The sequence below is a fragment of the Pseudophryne corroboree genome, chromosome 12, assembly GCF_028390025.1.
Source record: "Pseudophryne corroboree isolate aPseCor3 chromosome 12, aPseCor3.hap2, whole genome shotgun sequence".
Taxonomy (NCBI): Eukaryota; Metazoa; Chordata; class Amphibia; order Anura; family Myobatrachidae; genus Pseudophryne; species Pseudophryne corroboree.
The window spans coordinates 49,636,953-49,660,345 of record NC_086455.1 but is presented as its reverse complement, the minus strand read 5'-3'; the positions used below and the strand labels follow the sequence as shown (position 1 = coordinate 49,660,345).

At 44.1% G+C, this 23,393-nt stretch overlaps 1 protein-coding gene across 8 annotated transcripts in view; it reads right to left on the bottom strand.

Annotated features, from left to right (window-relative positions):
* NPAS3 (neuronal PAS domain protein 3) overlaps nucleotides 1-23,393 on the bottom strand; it is a 631,952-nt gene that overhangs the window by 123,809 nt on the left and 484,750 nt on the right. For all 8 annotated transcript variants that reach the window (XM_063947474.1, XM_063947478.1, XM_063947476.1 and 5 more), the window contains one exon: nucleotides 21,130-21,304. In XM_063947474.1, the coding sequence (XP_063803544.1) occupies nucleotides 21,130-21,304 (175 nt within the window). The remainder of the gene's footprint in view (nucleotides 1-21,129; nucleotides 21,305-23,393) is intronic.

Sequence of the window (23,393 nt, the reverse complement as noted above, 5' to 3'; positions counted from 1 at the left end):
CCTCCTGCATTTGCATTGCAAAGGATTGTAATTTATTTATTTATTAACATTGTCTTATATAGCGCAGCATATTCCATTGAGCTTTACAATTAGAACAGTAGTAATAGAACAAAACTGGGCAAAAAGAGACAGACATAGAGGTAGGAAGGTTGTAATGCAGCTTTGCAATTGCAGTCTTTACTGAATTAGGCCCTAAGACCAGTCTTATGCAATGTATCATCTAAAATATGCATCTTTTGAACTGCGTTTTCATAGTAGATGTCAGACAGAAGATTCAGCCATATTCGATGACTTCAGATTCTCCTTCACAATGCCAGTGCCTGCCAAAAAGTGCCAGAAAGGCTCCTTAGAGTGTGGAATTAATGCTATCAAGAAGTTTCTCTACTTCCCATAAAGGTATAAAATTATTTAATGTGCGTGACTCTATAAAAACCTGTGTTTAAATCATAGGGTCATCAATAAACAGACAAAATATCTGACCTTTTATAGCAAACACGGTTTCTGTGATGTCATGCTATAATATTGCGTATTTGCACCTTATTAATCCATCTGCAGACAACACTAGGACACCCCATACTGGACACAGGCTACCGGCAGTAATGAGCTTAATGCGGAGGCCAAATGCAAAAAACAACAACATTTTGCTTCGTGTTAGATGAGGTGGAAACAACTTTTTGGACATCCAAAATGACTTGACATTGGTGATCACCTACTGACACTGACATTATATAACTACATTTCATATGAAGCAATATCATTAAACTGCTACATATGAACAGCTCAGCACAGACAAGCTGGGTACCACTGTACAATTATCTGTCAGATCATCCGACAATTTGATGATCTGACAGAGGAGGGGCCCCTCGGGTCTAGAGAGGGCCCCACCACACACGCTGCACCTATTTCTTCAGTACTTACCTCTCCGGAATCCCCGGTCCACTGCGTCAGTGCTGTGATATCACTGGGAAAATGGCGTGGCGGCCATTTCCTGCCATTTTGCACATGCGCAGTAGTAAAAGGGCCAGGAAAATGTCCGCCACACCATTTCACTGGGACACGTGCAGCAGACTCCAGCACAGCACTAGAGTCTACTAGCGCTCATAGTGCACACAAACTGCGCTACCGGCTAGAGAAGAGGGGGACCCGGATGGAGACTTCACACGGGTCCCCTTCTCTCTAAATACACCTCTGCAGAGGATTGTATAATGTGTAAGCATGTACAATCTCCATTCATCTCAGATAAATCAGTCTGATCGCTTGATCATAAGATGTGATAAATCTGATCATAGTGTCGTAAACATTTTGCAGTGTGTGTGCGCTGACGGACAATCAGCTGACAGGTCTTCAGATAGTTCTGGGACAGACTGCATATGCAAATATCCAATGTTAAGGAGTCTCTTTTCTGATAACTCTCCTTTGTCCAAAAGCGAGAATTACGGGATCTTCTCCTACACTCTATGGCTTGCAGGGCTGCCACCGTCAGAAAAGTAGGAAGAGTACATACAGCAGCAAGGCGGACCAAGCTTATCACACACCACACACTGTGGTAGCATGGTAATGACTGTATTACCGGCTCCTTGTATGATGTCACACTGCAGTCCATTTGTAAACCACACCTGGGATCACCATAGGGGGTCCTCCTCATAGAAGTCAGGTGCTGCTCTGTGATATTTTCGTGCAGTGCCCATCTCCTCTTACTGAGGAGTAGCTGGCAGAGCAGCATATAAGAGAGATAGAAACAATTGAATAGTGTGTGTCAGTGGCAGCTCCTACTTGTAATTCCCAGAGGGTCTGCTGTCAGCTCTCTCTGCCGCTCTGAAATGTGCGGCATGTGTGCATGCGAAGGATCGCAAACTTGTGCATGCGTACAAATGAACATGCCGTCCAGGCTTCTAGAGACTATGGGGTATATTCAATAAGAGTCGGGTCAATTCTGACATGCAGTTGTCGGAATGGACCCAGCAACCCCTATTCAAAGAGCGGCTAAATCCGACTATCGGATATGAGCCTAATCTGACTGTCGGATTTGGCCGGCGTCCGTGCTGCTGCTGTCAGTAGCTCCCTGTGTGTGAGCTCACAGGGAGCTGCTGGAGGGAGCTGCACTCAGCCATGTAGCCGCCTGTGTAACCGGGGAGCCGTGTAAACGGGCAGCGCTGCCGTGGAGCCGCCTGGGGAGCCATGTAGCCGGGCAGCGCTGCCGTGGGACCATGTAGCCGCCTGTGTAGCCAGGGAGCTCTGACGTGGAGCCGCCTGGGGAGCTGGGGAGCGCTGCCGGGAGAGAGGAGCCTGGTTGGGGGGACGCCCTTCAGAGAGGAGACGTGTCTTCCACCGACCGTGGCCCCAGCTGTCCCCGCCGGTAAGCACTCTCTCTCCCTCCCTCGCCCCGCTACCCCGTCTGATCTTCTCAATCCGTCTTTTTTTTACAGTCGGATTGAGATTGTCGGAAACGGGCCAAACCCTGTCGGATTTGGCCCCGTTTCCGACAGATGCACGTGGATCGACGGCTATTCTGCCGATCCACGTGTTTTCCGACAAGTCGGGTATTCCCGACTTGTCGGAAAAAAACAGCCCCTATTGAATAAGTCGGAACCCCTTCTGACCTACTGTAAATCAGTCGGAAACGGACGTCTTTCCGACAAGATAGCAGTTTCCGACTCTTATTGAATATACCCCTATATCGGCTACAGCACCTCAAAGTAAGAACAGACTGACATTACAGCCGGGGAGTGGTTCCCATTGGTAGTGGTCTCTCTCTGCTAACTGCAGTCTGAAAACACTTCCCCCTGGGACTGATACATCTGAGAGGCGTGTCATCAAAATGACTTACATCCAAAAATAAATGAGCCTCAAAGTTAGTAAAATCTACTTGTTGAACAAAAGACACTGATATTTTACAGGATTTGTTTGTGTATTACAAGAGTTTCCATATACTGTAAGTGGCCATGAGAAACCTTATTTAAAATGCATGTAGCCATAGGGATCATTGTGCCTTATAACCAATGCAGGGAAATGGCACTGATGATCCCATTTTAATGTAAGTACAGTATCTCTGATTTCTAAGGTGCAATCAGGGAGATTGATGGACTATTCAGGGAGTCAGGGAGATTGCTGCTATTTGATGAAGCCGCCGAGCTATTGAAGGCGGGGAAACGCATCTGTACGTCTCCAGAACACACAGGATACAGCTTCCAAATACCACATCCGCTGGCCAGCGTGTTGCAGACCCCACAAAGCTATTAGAAGGGGGACGGAGTGCTACAAAGTTAATGCATATGGACTCCAGATAAGGCTGCCGGGAGGAACTCCAGCCGGGAGGGATACCATCAACTCCGCTAATTAACGGAGGTTATTCCAATTTCCAAATTGGCATATATGGTAAACTAACCTGTTATGAGCAAATGCATGATGTCTACTAATACTGCATGAATACGCATGAACTGTGTGTACTAACTCAGCGAGAGTTATCAGCGAAGCATAAACACCATTATAAAGCTGAAAGCCGTTTAAAGGCTAATTAACAACTCTAACTGCTAACAACTCTCAGGTGTTTGATACTAAACATTTTAGGTGCTACCTAGTGTTATTGAGACTTATGCAAAGGAGACTTTGTTACAGATCAATTCTGCAGCTTATTCCAGGCGATACACAGTCCCACAGAAGTATAAGATAAAGAGACTTTGTTGCAGATTAGTCTTGTAGTATTTTGCCCTGTGTTGGTATACTTTGTCGTTTATATATCTAATAATTTTTAGAATATGGAGCATATTTTATATGTGTGAATGGTGCTGGCCAGTATCAAATGTTTTGTTATATGTGATATAATATATTTTTAAATAAAAAACAAAATAAATCTACTACAGATTTCTAGCGCTTTTCCATTTGTTTTTTGATTTTGCTTTTAATTACAGGGGTTTTTTCCAATTACCCCAGGGGAAGCAGCTGCATTTCTGTAAAATAGTGGCGCCAGGAGTTTCTGTGTCTATTTCAGGGAGTCTCCTGCAGAATGTGGGCGGGTAGGCAACTATGGCTATAGTGTATGATTAAGCTGATGTGTGTGTAATTGTAATGCAATGCATCAATAAAATTATTTGATAAAACATTACATATGGAGAAATGTGGCACTTGAAATACAGGAAGCTACTATGGCACATTCATCTTTGACTATTTAGGACATAAATTATGCTCTAAACAAGCTTTGTTTTAGTAGAATAAAGAGAAAAAGTGAAAGTTGTGATGAATAAAGGTAGTTGTCCAAAACTGACAGTAGGCAGGACCTGCGGGGCAGGAACATCAATGGGTGACGGAACTGTAGTACTCAGCTATATCTGGGTAATGCCACACACCACTTGGGATGACATGGCCGCGCTCTGCCAAATGTAGTACAGACTCTGTCATTGTGATGAATCTATTCTGAATTGCTCACAGCTAATAGGCCTTAATTAAACCTCAATGATGCCGTAACGGCTGCTAAATTGGATAAGACATAATAAAGTGACCATTTTTAAATAAAATCCTACAAATCTGAAAATCCTACATATCTGAAAAGGCCATACCATAAACAAAGTGTGTGACATGTCATGTTCCTTACATTAAACTACAATCCACATAGGTAATTATTGTAGGACCTACACAATAAATCCAGCCAACTGGGGTTGGTAAAAAAAATATAAAAATACTATTGCAAATATTATTATTATTATTATTATTATTATTTTTAAATAATTTGAGTGTACTTGCTGGTTCCACATTTTAGAGATAAATACTTTTACAAATACATGATGAATTTTCAAAAATTAACATTTAAAAAAAAAAAGAAAACAAGAAATCAAGTTAGTGTCATGAACTATGAGGGTGGATCAATAAATAAGGTGACAAGACAGCTCATTGTGTAAATGTATTCAACTCATACTGTACATATACGTATAATCAACCTTGGTACAGATTATTTTTCCACATGGTCCCCATACTTGTCTAAGCATTTGTTCCAATGTTACACCAAGGCATCTATCCCAGCATAGAAGAAATCAGCGTCAGGCGCCTGAAGCCAGGACAGTGCACCAAACCCAAACCTGTTTCCATCACATGACGTTATCACCGTACACCTCGACAAGTTCAGCTGCTGATTTGCCCTTTAACCTCAGAAATCAGATCACACTACCCACCTCAATGTGAGACCATGTTTCCCCCCCCAGCACCGCCATCTTACAGCTGATGTTGGGACAGTATGACTGATATGAGGCGCCGCCTAATAGCTGTGAGGGGAAGCAGTGGTCTACCGGCTCTGGCCTGGCAGGAAATTAGCATGAATAGAGAACATTACACAGAGGTCTTGTTACCTTACTTACTGAACCACCCTCATACAATAGATGTTAAAGAAGACCAATACAAAATTGATAATATGAGTTTGATAATAATGATAGTAACACTGTAAAGCTAGCCATACACTAGAACCATTTTAGGTACGAATACACGATTTGGAAGCCTCAATCGTTGCATCGTGTGCACATCGTGCATTATTTGGGTACGATTACGATTCAATGCACAGTCCCGCGGGTCGAATGTCACATTCTCTGATCATACGTACAGCCCACATTATCTGTTGTAATCGTATGCACATTATACAGTGTTTTATGCGCATACAATGCATCGTACGATAGATCGTTCGATCAGCGTCATTTGAGTGTATGCTTTTTGTGAGGCATACGATGGATCGAGAGAAGATCCATTGTATAGAGGCGCATGATGGGTTGTATGATCGAATGCACATTGTGTGTCATAAAAACATCAAATCGTGAGTCTGAGACTGCCAGGAAGCAGCCGGGGAGTTCAAGGGAAATTGTGAGACGACTCGCATCTGATGCTGGTCACTCTGAAGTATGGCTAGCATTAGAGAACTAGAACCTGACAACAATAAGGTGAAAAGAAAGAATTGTAAGTCTAAGGCATGAGCCCTGTTGCTTGGCCCTCTCTTGGCTCTCCCATGCTGTCCGGCTACTCTCAGTCATCTGACTGGCCTAGTTGTGCATCCGGAAAGTATTCACAGTTCTTCACTTTTTCCACATTTTGTTATGTTACAGCTTTATTCCAAAATGGAATAAATTCATTTTTTCCCCTCAGAATTCTACACACAATACCCCATAATGACAACGCGAAAAAACTTTTTTTTTGTGATTTGTGCAAATGTATTAAAAATAAAAAAACGAAGAAATCACATGTACATAAGTATTCACAGCCTTTGCTCAATACTTTGTTGGTGCACCTTTGGCAGCAATTACAACCTCAAGTCTTTCTGAATACGATGTCACAAGCTTGGCACAGCTATCTTTGGCCAGTTTCGCCCATTCCTCTTTGCAGCAATTGTGTGTAGAATTCTGAGGGAAAAAATAATTTATTCCAGTTTGGTATAAGGCTGTAACATAACAAAATGTGGAAAACGTGAAGCGCTGTGAATACTTTCCGGATGCACTGTATGTAGTCAAAATACAATGGCCTGGCAAGCAAAGACGGGATTACAAATGAACGTTCTGTGCTTTGGGTTAAAAGATGGTACAGGGGCTGTTTCTGAGTCAGACAGATGCATGGACGATAATGTTGACTTTTTGCATATAATGCATGGGCAGATGTGAATATACTTATCTTTGCACGTCTGTCCTAATCTGAGTTGGACAGGACTTGGCCGGATCTGTCGGTCTGTGAAATTGAGTGTTTCTGGATGGGAACTGGGCAGGGACAATGCAATCATATGCAACTGCCCTGACTTGCGGGAGTCTCATGGGCATTTATCAAAAGCTCCATGTGATTCATGCGTATGGGGAAAGGTAGCCTGTGTTTTTATGGATATCTTGCACCTAGCATAGGGCGGATGCAATGCAGAAACTAATGATGACATTTGTGCCGACTGTCGTAAAATCAATGGGCAGCACGGATTCTCACTTGCAGGCTCAATGACCATTGCATGTAGCTTGACGGAATCTCGCACTAGCATATGGCAGTGAGTCTGGCTTTCGCAACTTTCCCTACGCCACAGAATCAGACCCACAGGGTGCAGTCACAGCTGAGTAATATGTCTGCTGGTGGGTTTGCACTGGCAGTTAAGGGCAAGATTATTATAACTCATTAACATTTACTTATATAGCGCCAGCATAGGCCGTTCTGCTTTACCGTTGGAATGGGGGAAGCCTGTTGACTTTTTTTTTTTTTTAAACATAATTTTTATTCGTGGGATCACAAAATACAAACAGGAATCAACAAGTGGTAATAATAGCATAGTACATTGTTAATACATCCTGACAGTAGGTAAATATATAGAGAATAAAAAAAAAAGGTGATCATTTTTGACCCAAGGAGCGGCTAATATAAAAAAGAAAGAATGGCAGTCAGCCGAAAGTTCAGCCGGCTGATATTAAGAAGTAGAGGAGGAGAAGATAGAGAGGAAAGAGAGAAAGAGAAGAGAGAAAGAAAGAAGCAGAGAGATAGAGTAGGATAGAGTAGAGTAGGGTCCCCGCGAGGGTTCCATCAGTTATAGCATAGTGCGGAGTTAGTTGAAAGGTGAAGGGGCATGTTGATTAGTCAGCCATGGACTCCATATTTTATCAAATGACTTTGAGGAGCAATTAATGATACTAGTCATGTAGTCCATACGGTAAACATACCATATGCGGGCAATTATAGACTGTATGGAGGGCGGATTAGGGTTTTTCCAGTCTGCGGCCAATTGACATGTCATTGCAGAAACTATATGTCGCACCAGTTTATTTTGATATTTTGTCAGCGTTGGCAGGTTTAGGGGGAGCAGAATGTATTTAGGATCGTAAGGAATAGGAATCTATAATAAGTCAGTAATGAGATTGAGCACATCTCTCCAAATATTCACTAATTGGAAGGAAGGAGCCTTCTGCGCCACATCCTCTCCAACATCTGTCTGATATATCCGGGTACATTCTGCTTAAGCGAGATGGTACATAATACCATCTATATAACAATTTGTAAACATTCTCTTTAATTCTAACGCAGATAGAGCTAGATGCTGCATTACCCCAGGCTTCAGACCATTCCTCATCATCTAAAGCTGAGCCTAGATCCAGTTCCCATGCCCTCTCGTGAGGGTCACGTTGAGAGGGTGACTCCCCATTAAGAGTGGCATACAAGAGGGAAATTAGACCTTTGGTTGAGTGACGTCTGAAACATACTGTACCGAGCGTGGTCAGAGGTCTGCTAGAGAGAACGTGGCTCATTGCGGCATGAAAGTGCCTAAGTTGTAAAAATTGGTAAAAATATTTGGATGGGATATCAATATCTTTTTGAATCTGGGAGAACTGAGGAAAACTAGTGTCTCTGGTGATATCATTCAGATATAAGATACCCCTATCCTGCCAGGGGGTAAATAATAGCTTATGTGTGCCAGGGGAAAATGCTGGATTGTGTAATATTGGGATGATGGGGGAGGGGGCTGGGGCCAAGTTGTATTTCCTATTGGCAAAGTCCCAAACAGTCAGTGAGCGGGACACTATGGGGTGAAAGGCCACATTTCTATGGCGGCAGGATTTCGGAAGCCAAAGAAGAGAAGAGAGAGTAGAGAGACCTAGTTCGGCAGCTTCCATAGATACCCAGACCCTCCGAGACTCAGGGTTACACCATTGTACACACTGTCAAAGCTGCGTGGCTAAATAATATCTTCTAAAGTCTGGGATGCCCAGACCTCCACTACAGGTGGGGCGCTGTAATAGTTTTAGTCGGACTCAGGGACGCCTATTTGCCCATACAAACTGTGACGTGTGAAACTGTAAGAAGTTGAAGGCAGATGGAGGGATAAATATCCGAAGAGTTTGGAATAGGTACAGTATCCGAGGGAGCACATTCATTTTCACCGAATTCACCCTGCCTATCCAGGAAATAAATAGGTTAGACCAAGAAGACAAGTCCGATTTAATTCGGTCCAAAAGTCTAGGGAAATTAGCTTGATATAGTTGATGGTGACAATGTGTTAGGAAAATGCCTAAATATTTAATCTTTTGTTTGTGCCATTGAAATGGAAAGGAATTTTCCAAAGAGAGCCTAATCGGGCCAGGAATGTAAAAATTCAACACTTCAGTTTTATTCACATTGATTTTATAACCTGAATGCTTAGAATAGAGGTCTATTTCATAGAGGAGCGGCTGTAGCGACTGAGTCGGGGATCCAAGGGATAATAGGATATCGTCAGCATATAGTGCAATTTTATGCTCAGAAGGGCCTACCCGCACTCCGGCTATATCTGTATTAGCTTGGAGCCTTGCTGCCAGCGGCTCCATAACCAAGGCAAATAGTAGGGGGGAGAGCGGGCATCCCTGTCTGGTGCCATTATTGATTACAAAAGTGGAGGAGGTGAAGCGATTAACAGAAACTGTGGCAGTAGGGGATCTATAAAGCGCTGAGATACCATATCAAAAGGCTTCTCGGCATCCAGTGCTAGTAGCAGTGAAGGTAGTTTTTGTTTATGAATAGAATATATAAGATCTATGGCTCTCTTGGTATTATCGGAGGCCTGACGGACAGGGATAAAGCCCACTTGGTCTGGGTGAATCAATTGCGTGAGTAGGGGAGCTAAGCGGTTGGCCAAAATTTTTGCAAAGATCTTAAGGTCAACATTGTCACGATCCAGGTAATTCCTTATCAGTATTTACCTTCCAAATGTCTCCTGAGACTGTCCCAGTGTTCCAAGCCTGGATTCCATCTGCACTGTCTGTGTGCAGGACGCTGCATCTCATTGTCTCTAATCTCCTTACTGTGATTCTGGCAGCATCAGGGTTAAGTTTCACATGCAAGTTACAAACAGTCTTTCCCTCCAAATTCAAACATGGGCGCAGCCATGTTTGTTTTCATCACGTTACTTTTCAGCCAATCAGCTGCACTCTGGTTTCTACCTAATTACCCAGCAGCTGCACTCTAGACTCTGCTTAATCAGCCAGCCAATCCCTGTTTCCCAGCTGGTATAAATATCTTGTTCCTGGGCTGGAAAGTTGGTCAGTGCTTCAATTGTCTTCAGTGATTCCAGTGTGCAGTCCTCCCATGGACTTTCTCTGCAGTACAGCCTGACTCTGCAGTGTCTCATCATTGCATCCTGTGACTGGCAGTTACCGACACCAGCTTCCAGCAGTGCTCTGCCCTGCCAGTAACCATCGGTGTTTCACCATCGATCTCCAGTGACCATCGGTGTTCCGCCATCGATCCCAAGTCACCATCGGTGTTCCGCCATCGATCCCAAGTCTCCATCGGTGTTCCGCCATCGATCCCAAGTCTCCATCGGTGTTCTTCCGCCATCGATCCCAAGTCTCCATCGGTGTTCCGCCATCGATCCCAAGTCTCCATCGGTGTTCCGCCATCAATCCCAAGTCCCATCGGTGTTCCGCCATCGATCCCAAGTCTCCATCGGTGCTCCGTCATCGATCCCAAGTCACCATCGGTGTTCCGTCATCGATCCCAAGTATTTCTCTGAACTGTGATTCCTGTTACCTGTACCAAGTCATCCGTATTCCTCTGAACTGTGTTTAATAAACCTTTGAACTTTCCTTCGTTGTCTTGGTCACGCCTTCGGGCATTTGTTCTAAAGGTTCCCTGCATGTCTAAGAACCCTGTACTGCCTCCCAGGTACACATATACCTCAGCCCCTACAACTGAGGCTCCCCCTGGTCAACACCAGCCCTCAGTTGTGACAAACATTCAGCAATGAGATCGGGCGGTAATTGGAACATTGTGTGGGATCTCTCTCCGGTTTCGGAATAACAATAATGTCAGCTTGCACAGTTGCCGGCGCAAACGATGATCCTTCCAGAACATTATTAAAAAGTGAGGTAAGATGAGGGGCTAGTTCCGAGAGGAATGTTTTGTAATATTGTGCGGTGAAGCCATCTGGGCCAGGTGCGGCCGACGATCGCATAGATTTGACAGCGGCGACCGTCTCCTCCAACGAGATATCCTCATTAAGAAGAGAGACTTGCCGCTCCGTCAGGCACGGCAAGGGAGTATCCAAGAGGTATGAACATACACCCTCCGGACCATCAGAGGAGAGAGGAGGGGCAGGAAGGTTATATAAGGAGTTATAAAAACCTCGAAATTCCTCTACCATCAGTTTAGGGTCATAAGTGAGCGTGTTCAATGTGTTGGAGTATAATTTTTCTATCATTCCCATAGCCCGCTTACTTCGCAATTTATTGGCTAAAAGACTATCTATTTTATCCGCTTTATTATAGAATTTTTGACGGAGCTTCTGTAGAATGGCTGCCGCACGTCGCGATAAAAGAGTATTTAACTGACCTCTGAGGTTGTTAATCTGCAAAAGTAAGGAGTCACTCTGGGAATTTTTATGTTGTGCTAAGAGCGCAGAGATTTGAGATTCCAGTGAGGAAACTTCCAGTGTTGCTTTCTTACGTATGGCCGAGGCCTTGGACATAAGATGACCACGGATAGTGGCTTTGTGTGCTTCCCAAACAATACTAGGAGAGACTTCTGGGGAAACATTTTCTTTGAAAAAAAATTCCAGGGTTGATTTAGTATCTAAAAGAGTGGAGGGATGTGAAAGAAGGGTGTCATCCAGACGCCATTTACGTGTCTTATTAGGGGTCCTGTACTGGTCTAACAGGATATACACTCCCGCATGATCCGTCCATGAACAGGGAGTGATGCCTGCATCAGAAATTAATGTCGTGAGTGATTGAGATACATGGATCATATCGATCCGAGAGTAATGTCGGTGAGGTGCAGAAAAGTGGGTATAATCCCTAGCTGTGGAGTGTTTAAGACGCCAGGTGTCTCTTAGATTAAGCTGGGTGAGGGAGGATAGTAACGTGAGAGAGGCCTCAGTCGGGGACGCTTCCTTCTTATTTTTTTGGAGAGTTAGATTTATCTAAGAGGGGATCGATCACAGTATTAAAGTCCCCACCTAAAAGGATGTGGCCCTGTGCTACTCTACTAAGACGCAGAAAGAGTGTGCGGAAAAACCGTGATTGATCTTGATTCGGGGCGTATACAGACACAAGTGTCAGAATTTCTGTGTTAAGCGTACCAATCACTATGACGTATCGCCCTTCAGGGTCAGCTATGGTTGTAGTGTGTACAAATGGGATGTTACGATGGATCAGTATGGCCACCCCCCTCTTCTTACAATCAGTAGAAGCAAAAAAGGATTGGGTAAACTGCTTACCTTGAAGTCGAGAGTGTGTACCAGTGAAGTGGGTCTCCTGGAGGAAAACTATGTCAGCCTTTTCTCTTCTACAGGCGGACAACATTACTGTACGTTTCTTGGGAGAGTTAAGCCCGTTAACATTTACATAGAATAACTTAAGTGCCATGTGAAACCAAAGAATGGAAAAGGATCAATAGAAACCCATCCCGGGGAGGAAAAGAAAAAAAGGGAGAAAAGGGACAGCAAGAAACAAGGAGCAGAGATGTAGAAGAAGAGAGAGTGACAGGAAACCCATACGGGTAAACATCCTGAAACATAGGGTCCCAATCAAGGACCGCTATACTAATAGTAGACATTATTATATACGAAATCACAAATAAAGGGAGCACGGGGGTAGTGGGAGCAGAGAACCAATGCAGGAGACGCAGATCCTCCTGGACCGCGATAATTAAGGCGGTAATATCCAAAGAATCAGTTATATAGCTCAAAACACACAACAACAAAAAGAAAAACCAAACAAAACGTACTGTGTCGTGACAAGGGAGGGAGAAAAAAAAGGGGGGGGGGGGGGAGTAGGGGGAAAGAGTGAAGGGGGCAAGGGCAAGGGGGGGGAGGTGGGATAGGGGGAGGAAAAGGAGACAAAGGGAAATCAGGGTAAGCAAGGCAAGCTCAGCGTAATAACATAACACTAGGCACAGCATATAACAAACATTAACGCCCAGTAGTCGATATCAAAACCAATAACATTTGTATAAAGAAGGTAAGATGGAAGCTATAGCCCCGATCTGGCAACAAAAAAAACATATGATAAGGAGACACATCCCTAGAACAGTGGAATTTATCTTATTGTAGCTAAAAGTGTCTGTCAAGATCAGGGAGGGTCATTGGTGTCATTGCGATGACGGGTCAACCTTGTCCATTCAGGCAAATGGATCTGAGAGCGGCGTGATCCAGAGGAAGAAGCAGCCTCACCATCAGGCGACGGTACTGGGAGGAGATCTAGTTTAGCCAACAAGTCCTGACCCTGAGCTAAAGTTTTAACGGAATGGGTGGAGTTGTTCGCTGTAACCTGTAACATAAAAGGGAATCCCCATCTGTAACGTATTTGATGCTGTCGTAGTATCCTGGTAACGGGCTGGAGATCTCGTCGCTTTTGAATAGTAGATGGATCTAGATCCTGGAAAATCTGCAGTTGCATATCCCGGAAATCAATTACTGGGGAATCTCGAACCGACATCAGGATCCGTTCTTTTGAGCGATAATAGTGTAGACAAACTATGACATCCCTGGGTGGTTGCGACGGAGCAGGTTTAGCTCGGAGCGCCCTGTGAGCTCTATCACAGAGACAGTCGCCATCAGAGAGACCAGGCAATATGTGCTGAAAAAAGTATTTAAAAAAGGACGGTAGGACGGAGCTTAGAATTGATTTCGCTACATTGTGAATACGCAAATTATTGCGTCGGGAGCGATTCTCCTGATCTTCTTGTCGTTCTTTGAGATCCTCCATCTCATCATGGTGTCTAGAGAGTTCTGAGTCCAGGCGTTGCTGAGAGCGACAGAGGTCGTCTGTCTTAAATTCAAGAGCATCTGTACGATTACCTAGAGCAGTGAGATCAGATTTGAAGTCAGCAATGGCTGTGGAAATTCTTGCTTAAAGGCAGATTGGACCCCCTCAAGTAAACTTGTCATGACTGCTTGGATCTGTGGGTCTATACCCGTCTCTGATGAACAGGGGTAGGAAGGAGAGTCCGTGAGCAATGCAGGAGTTGGAGGGCCCTTAGATTTTGGCACAAAAAAAATTGTGGGGGCCTCTGTATTTTTCTTATTTCTTTGCGCCATTGTGGGGGGCCAACCGGGTAGGCGTGGCGTCACAAACGTAAAAGGAGACACAGACGCTGTTTGATAGATGTGTGTTAAGTAGAAAATGGGAGGGTATAAAAAAAATTGCGGTCCAGGTAGGATATATTGCGGCGTTAGGTCAGCATCCTGGGTTAGTGCCCTAAGGGTGTGCTAAGATTACAGAAAGGGCTCTATGGGCGCTCTATCTGTAACAACTGCTGTAGAGAGTATATGCCCATACAATATGAACACACAGTGGTGCGTCTGGAGGGAGAAACAAAATCCGGTGGAGTCACAGCTGTCCCGACAGCGCGGCAAATAACCAGTGCGAGGTGTCGAAGGCAGGTGGCTACAGTACGGCCCCAGAGCACAACACCCTGCAGGCAGAGGGGAGCAGGGATTAGTCTGCGTCAGGGGAAGAAACGAAAGCTGGCGGCCCCACCACAGTACCTCCAATGCAGCTAGCTTCCAATGTGCAGCTCCAGGAACCGGCAGCTACAACGCGGCTTCGGCGTTCGTGGCTCTACAGGATGAGGCCCGGTCACGGTCCAGCCAGTGACCAGGATTACCCCAAGGCCAGTTAACAGTGCAGCAGGAGAGGGGGAGTGATGGCTGCCAGAGCACAGGTCCCAGGAAGAAGGAGGCCTGGTCGGAGCCAGAGGGCACAGCTGAAAGTGGTTTGGAGGTGAGGGTCTGCTTTTCTGGGTCAGCGGGTAGATTGATAAATGGAGGTCCCGGCTTCTAGTGGATCGGTAGGCCGCAACCTGCACAGACGCAGAGCGCATCTGCCGGCTCCGCGCACCTCCCAATCCAATGCAGGGGGGCTCCAGGAAGCAGAAATGGGTCCCCAAAATCACCAGGGAGCAGTATAAATGTTTAAAATATATGCCCAAAGCAGGAGCTCCAGGTCAGCACATCTGCTTGAGTCTGCTGTCAGGCCACGCCCCAGAGCCTGTTGACTTTTATATAAGATACTCATCTCTTTGGTATGTGCTCCTCACTAGGTTAAACATATCTTCTTGAAGGATACATATATGCCTATTCATCCGTTTTACTTGATCGGCATCAACTGCTCATCACTAATCTGCTGAGACCAGGGGGTAAATTTACTAAGATGGGAGTTCTATTTAAGATGGGATGTTGCCCATAGCAACCAATCAGATCCCAGGTATTATCTTCTAGAAGGTGATAGATAAATGAGAAGTAGAATCTGATTGGTTGCTATGGGCAACATCCTATCTTAAATAGAACTCCCATCTTAGTAAATTTACCCTCAGGAGTAAACTGATGTGGCTAGACTGAAGAGTATGTGATCAGTTGTGCTTCTTGCTAATGATGCTAGGGGCACCTAAAATGCCATCAGACCAGCATCTGAGGTAGCTAATACACAGTGGGCAATGTGGTCACCGTCACAGGTAAAGGAATCTTGGTTACTATAGAGGCCTATTATTTTCCTCCCACAGATTTAGACAAAGCATTTAGCTATTGTGAAGAATGGAAATTGATATTTTCATAAATACAGCATCTACACTTTGAACTGATTTTCATCTCTCATCTTTTTTTGTTGATTTCAAGTTTATTGAGTTTCCAATATAAAGATGTAACCTCAAACAACAACAGGAACATTGTGCTGGCATAAATGAATGTATCAAAAGAACGTTTGTGTGGGGAAGACACACACACACACACACACACACACACACACACACACACACACACACACACACACACACACGAAGATTGAGTTGAGCTATGACCAGGATTTCAATATATTTTAAAATTGTATTTTCTCATCAATGGATTCGGATACTGTTTATCCATTTCCCAGTCAGCTCCTGGACAAGCTGGGTAATGTCGCACACCAATGGGTCACCAACAAAGATTTTACTGCTGTAAAAATATAAGCTGCTAACCTGTTACCGTAAATTTAAACCAAAAATCAAAATTTAAACCATAAATCTGAAATGCTTGGGTTTGGGAAGGTGGTCAGTCACCAGCACCAAGCACCAGTGTCTTGCCACATGAATCAAAAAAGATATTCAGCTCCCAAATGCCCTGAAATCCACCCGGGTCAGAAGAAGAAAAGATTTTTACCTGTCTAGACGGGATGAGGTACCATACATGCAGGTAGACGTCATCCTTCTAGTAACAGACAAGCAGGATTTCTCAGTAATTGGCACACCAGCTGCAAGTCCGATTCACATTCTATAATTAACTTGTAGCTTGAGCTGCTGCCCACACTGCTACTTTCCACTTACAAAGTTGTAATATAATTTGTATACTTTTGCTAACAATTGTTGCCTGGGGCACTAAGAGAACACACTATACCAAAAGTGACACAACTATCAGGTCAGTAGAGTGTGTACCAGCTACCAGGATTACTTTTGCTAATTATTTCTTTTAGAAATAGGCACTACTAGGAGATCATTGCACATGGGCCCTCATTCCGAGTTGTTCGCTCGCTAGCTGCTTTTAGCAGTATCGCATACGCTGGGCCGCCGCCCTCTGGGAGTGTATCTTATCTTAGCAGAATAGCGAACGAAAGATTAGCAGAACTGCTACTAAATAATTCTTTGCAGTTTCTGAGTAGCTCCAGACCTACTCACAGATTGCGACCAGCTCAGTCTGTTTAGTTCCTGGTTTGACGTCACAACCACGCCCTGCGTTCGGCCAGCCACTCCCCCGTTTCTCCAGACACTCCCGCGTTTTCCCCTGACACGCCTGCGTTTTTTAGCACACTCCCGGAAAACGCTGAGTTACCACCCAGAAACGCCACTTTCCTGTCAATCATTCACCGATCAGCAGTGTGACTGAAAAGCGCAGCAGGATCCACAGCAAATCTACTAAGTTTTTAGTTAAATAACTAAGCGCATGCGCCCTGCGTGCCTTGCGCATGCGCATTTAGCAACAAATCGCAACATAGCGAAAATCGGCAACGAGCGAACAACTTGGAATGACCCCCATGGTCTTTAACATAACACATCGCCCTCAGTGTTAACATAGAAGCCAAATAAAACTATTATTGAGAATAAAATACAACATGTGAACTCACCATTGTAGACTGTAGTCCGTTGAGTGGAAAGGTCACAGAACTTGCTACAGTGACGTATCTATAATGGGTGCACTGTTCTTCTATTTATTTTATACTTACCTATCCGGAGTCAGGCGTCCCCCTAGGGTGTGTTTTTAAATTGAAAACCCGCCATTGAAGGGGTTAAACTGCATGATGTGGTGGCAGCTCTAGTAATCACATTACATACCATTGCTAATGTTGTCATAATTTGAGCCACTTGCCAAGAGGAGGTGGGTTTCTGGGCAACTGGAAACCCCCCCGCATTTGTCTATGCCTGTCAGTCACTGCTCTGCTTAGCAGTGCAGCTGTGGATAGAAGCTGTGCGCATGACAGAGGTACTGGGGGCATGCCAACAGCTCACAGAGCGCTGGGCATGCCCCCACAGTGATGGAAAACGGGGGCGAGGCTCGCGATAGTGGCACTCCCACAAAGCCACGCTCCTTTTATATAGGTCTTGCCCTCCTTACATTCTCCCAATGTTGGGAGGTATGTATATATATTTCAGTAGGAACATTTATTATTCTTATTATTAATCTCATTTAAATTACCGTAAACCAACCACACATTACTCAGATGTTTCTTATACAGTATAGCGCAGCAAATTTCATTGCACTTTACTTGAAGGCACAAGTTTACTTTCCCAACTCGTGAGACACTCACATAAACTAGGGGTGGAGAATCTGTAATTAACTACGTGTGTTCTAAAATTACCACCTTATGGTTTATACACCTTAGGGGGTTATTCAGAGTTGTTAGCAAACCAAAAAAGTTAGCAATTGGGCAAAACCATGTTGCACTGCAGGTGGGGCATATGTAACATGTGCAGAGAGACTTAGATCTGGGTGGGTTATATTGTTTCTGTGCAGGGTAAATACTGGCTGCATAATTTCTTCACTGCCATTTAGATTTAAGTTTGAACACACCCCACCCAAATCTAACTCTCTCTGCACATGTTACATCCGCCCCACCTGCAGGGCAACATAGTTTTGCCCAATTGCTAACTTTTTTTGGTTTGCTAACAAACCTGAATAATGCCCTTAATCCTGAAATGTCTACACTGTGTCAAAGCTCAGAAGCTGTGCGAGAATGCCACTATAATTCAGTCTTGCAAGATGTCCTATTAAGTTACTAGTACATGGGGCCTAGTGAACAGAGATGCCTATCAAAGCCATTGCAGCAACTGTGAACTCCATCGCAACCACGATGCAGATGCAAGAAACATCGACTCCCTGAGTGCCTCCATGGCTGCGCAGAATAGCAAGGGGAGCTGTGACGCTGGCGCCAAGTTTTGTACATACAAGATTGCAGTCGCATGCTGAGACATGCCCCAAAAACGCTTGCGGCACTCCTGCATTTTGCAGACACTCCTTGGTACCTCCCCCAAACAGTCTCATCCTGTCAATCACTGTGACTGCAAGCCGCACTGCAAAGGTACCTTGATGCGTGCGCACTGTAGCTGCGATGGGCCCAGGCTCAGACTGGCCCATTGGGGTTCAGGGGAAACCACAACATGGAAAGCCCGCGTCTTCATCTACTTGCAAAGATCTTAGGGCCTAATTTAGACCTGATCGCTGAGCAGCGATTTGTGCACTACTGCAATCAGATAGTCACCGCCTGCAGGGGGAATGTATTTTAGCTGTGCAAGTGTGCGAACGCATGTGTAGCAGAGCTGTACAAACAGCCCAGGACTTACTCAGCTGCTGCGATCACATCAGCCTCCGGGACCGGAATTGACATCAGGAACCTTCCCTGCTAACGCATGAACGCGCCTGCGTTTTTCCAGACACTCCCTGACAACGGTCAGTTGACACCCACAAACGTCTTCTTCCTGTCAATCTCCTTGCGATCGCTCGTGCGAACGGATCCGCCGCACAAACCCATCGCTGAGCAGTGATCCTCTTTGTACCAGTGCGACGCGCCTGCGTGCATATGCTTGCGCAGTTTGTGCCTGATCGCCCGCTGTGCGAAAACGCAACCTAGTGATCAGGTCTGAATTGCCCCCTTAGTACCTTAAACTGGCACAATGCACAATAAACTACGGATTTTGGGATCATCTAGATGTACCTGCAGAAACTGATGCACGTGGCACAAGCTTAAGAGATATTAAGACATACCATGGCCATTTTGTACTTTGTAAATGCAATCTTTAAAAAAAAGTGGATTCTAATTCAGACCTCTAAAATATAAAAGAAAAAGAATTTAAAAAACAGGGAACTCTTATAAGTGATGCTATTAAAGATCTGTACTCAATTCAATTAAATATGTGTCAACAATCCCGTAACTTCAGAATTAATCCCAAGGCAAGCACAGATCATGTAGCAAGTGTTGGGAGTATTTATGGCTGAAAGAAGGATACCTCCACTTGTAAAGGAACTAAACAAACAGAAGCTCAGATCCCCCTCTCAATTCCATAAAACTGTCCCCTTTGTGCTCAAATACATAGAGAACAACAGAAATTTTGTTTTTTTTACAGCATTCCCCTAAAGACTGATCCATAGAGAATATGCAGGAGGCAAAAACCTTGCAATGAAAAAGAAAAAGAAAAAGAAAAAAAAAAACAGAAAACCACAAACGTGGAACTTCAATTAATTTAAAGCTTCAATCAGTAAAGGATAAATCCGTCACAGATCTAATTACTAAGGCTCTCGGAAGGCCGGGGACAAGACGCCAATCTCGTGGCTGTTTGAACAGCGTGATGAACTGGGGAACGATGGATATCTAGTCATTTTGTTTAATTTATAAATGGATTTTCCCCTAATGCTTGAATTATCGTCAGAGCACAATGAAGGAGAGGGGGAGCACGGAGCCATGGTTGTACCCCCCCTCTCCTTTACCATTTTCTGGAATAGAAGCAATGAGCTCAGAACCTGTTTTAGAGTGTTATTATAGATGATGCTGGAGGTTTAACTTATTAAGGTCTGTTGGACATGGAAAAGGACAAGCCACAAAATGAAAAGGAAAACCAGATTGGAAAGTCTTGACATAACCAGCCTGTCAGTACTCTTTATCGTCTTAGATTTCAGTAGAATCCTGTTTCTGTTTTCTAATTTATTTAGGATATTTGGCAAAGGTCAGCACGTATGTTTCCTTTTTTACTGCTCAACTTGTGATAATTCTGGGTGGATGACCCATAGAGAAGAGAATGCTTTGCGCTACTTAAAAGTATGCCTGCCCTCAACTAAAGTATACCAATTGCTGTAAGTGTATAATTGGACATAGCATAGGCACAATTTGTGTTAAATATATTCTCACATATCACCCTTTGTCTTTCATTTTCTCTACAAAACAGACCTAAAAGAATTCTCATAGCTCACACAATGTTAGCACATGCTTAACAAAACACTCCAAATGGTTAAATCGAAGCAATTATTCCAATTATTATCTTGGGGGGAGGGAATTCAATTAGCCCCGAAAATGTAACAGATACTGTCTGAAAAAAACTGGGGGTAGTCTCAAGCTTTTTAGCTTTGGGCTATTCAATTACAGTCTGTTTTTGCGCCCGTTAAATGTTCTGTTCTTGTGCGCTAACACATATAATCCGTGATAAGTTCATGGAACTAAGTATTAACACTGCTGGATTTGCAAAAATAGGCTACAAAAATGGTGGTGGTGGTGGTGGTGGGGGGGTTTGGAGCCTGCTGGGGTCCTGAAAAGATTACCAGATAATAGCTGTTGGCAGCATTCGGGGGTTACTGGAAAGCCCCGGGAGATCAATTAGTGAGCGGCAAATCACCACGGCTGATTGAATTTCCCCTTGGTGTGTTAAAACTTATGATTTAAAGATACAGGTTATTTTGCAGAAATACAAGTCCACATGAAAATGATAGGCCTTGCTTTGATAATACTGGCTATTTGTAGTATTACACTTCCAGCCAAGTAAAGTAAGTTGTTATTCCAAGTTATGTAAGAGTGCGCCTCAACATCATCAGTTAAGTGCCAATATTAAAGCAGAGAATATGGTCACCTTCTAGGCGTCCGATAGAAGAATCGAATAGCATAAAAGAAGTGTACGTGTATAGACTTACAATAAGCAGACAATATAAAGCACCTAACTCACCCGGCTCGGGAGTCTCTGACTGCGAGGATGAGGATGCTGAACTGGCACCATCATCGTTGGCACTCTGCGAGAGAAGCCCGCGGCCTGGGGGCAGTTTCATGCCGAGCTGCTCCGCCATCTCCACATGGTCCCCAGGGTGGACATAATCAAATATGCTACTTCCAGTCAGCTCCACCTGCAGAGAATAAGAGAGTAGTTAGGCCTTTTATAGATCAGTAAAACTTAGGTGCACACCGACTACTGACAATCTTATTTATTTCAATAAAAACAAAGATGATTCAGCTCAAGTGCCAGTGTGACAGAAGCAGAAGGATGGATGGCATTACAGGCAAAAGCCATCCATGTGATCATTTTTGTATCGTGTCACAATAAAGATACATTACATTTATTATTACATTTATTATGCATGGTGCTAATTAGCTCATTATAATTCCATAGTGAATAACGATTTTGTATAAAACAAGCCTTGCATAGTTTTATATTATAGAACAGCAGATAATGGGGGTCATTCCAATTTGATCGCTAGCTACTTTCGTTCGCTCTGCAGCGATAAGGGAAAAAAAGGCACTTCTGCGCATGCGTATGCGGCGCAATGCTCACGCGCGTCGTACAATTGCAACGAACGATGTCATTTCACACAAGGTCTAGCGAAGCTTTTCAGTCGCACTGCTGGCTGCAAAGTGATTGACATGAAGTTGGCATTTCTGGGTGTCAACTGACCGTTTTCAGGGAGTGTTCGGAAAAACGCAGGCGTGCCAGGAAAAACGCTGGGCGTGAAGTGATCGCAAGCGCTGAGTAGGTATTGAGCTACTCTAAAACTGCACAAAAAAAGTTTGCTGCCGCTCTGCGATCCTTTCGTTCGCACTGCTGTAAAGCTAAAATACTCCCCAGTGGGAGGCGGCTTAGCGTTTGCACGGCTGCTAAAAATTGCTAGCGAGTGATCAACCCGGAATGACCACCAATGTATCTTCCACTGCTGACTTGTGTAAGATGACATTCAATGTGGGGTTCCTGATAGTTACGTACTAAGATGTGAAACTGCAGCTTAAACATCTATCAAATTGAGGGTTAAAAAAAAAAAAAAAAAAAGCAATAAGAACCTTTAAGTCTTACTTTTATTAGTGCAGAAAAGAACAAATAATTCCTGATCAAGACGGGACCATATCCTGGATCAGAAGTTCAGAACAGGTTAATGTCACCATGACACTGGAAACATTTGGAGCAGGTTTGGGATAAAGTTACAGCAGTGCTGTGTGTACAGTGCTGTAGCAGTAGGTAACAGTGAGATGCTTGTGTAAAACAGGTGTACAGTACTGTGAGGCATACTTGGAATGTTAAGAAATGTATGCCGGTTCTTTCACTATTCATCTATCCTCTTACTCGGTCTGTGTGTTTCTGCACTTGGCTCGTAGTTATTAATTTACAGAATCAACGTTGGGAACAGCTTTTGTGATCTCATATTAAATTTCCCCCTCAATCCGCCCCGTGGCAAAAATTACTCACATCGTTAAAAAATATTTAATTAGGCTGCAGTTTATAGCGGGCTCACTAGGGAGATGCCAGAATTAATGTGATTTGCATGAATTCCAGGGCCCTTTCTTTTCCTGGCGGAGTGGAGTTGGGTATTGGGGTTTTACCGAGGTCGCTGACACAGACAAGGACGGAGATTTCTGAGACGCACGAGAATAAATCCCACTGCATACATGGATTTAAACCACAGATTACTGACTCCAAACCATAGACCACTTCATTCTAATACCCCCTGTATATTGCTTTACTTAAATATTGCTTTGACCTTACATTCTGCTCTTTCTATGTATTGCAGCATGTGCGGATATGTCTTTACTGATGTCTGCCAAATAAAATCCTTTTTATATTTTTATAAATTCTGAACAGCAATAAAAACAAGCTACAACAAGGACTTCTTCTGCCAAATGATCCACCTCTGATTCCACCTTCACAAATGGTGCCAGGTTTTATTTTGTACCCTGACAACCTAACATCATAATACCCCTCCTTTTCCAGAGGTTGTCAGCTTACGTTATTACTAACCTGCATCCCATATTAGGGGTCATTCCAAGTTGATCGCTCGCTGCCGTTTTTTGCAGCGCAGCGATCAGGTAAAAAACCAGCAAAACTGTTCATGCACCACAATGCGCACGCGCGTCGTACGGGTACAAACAGCATCGTTGCTGTGCAATGCTTCTAGCGACGATTCCATTCGCACAGCCGATTCCAGAGAGATTGACAGGAAGAGGGCGTTT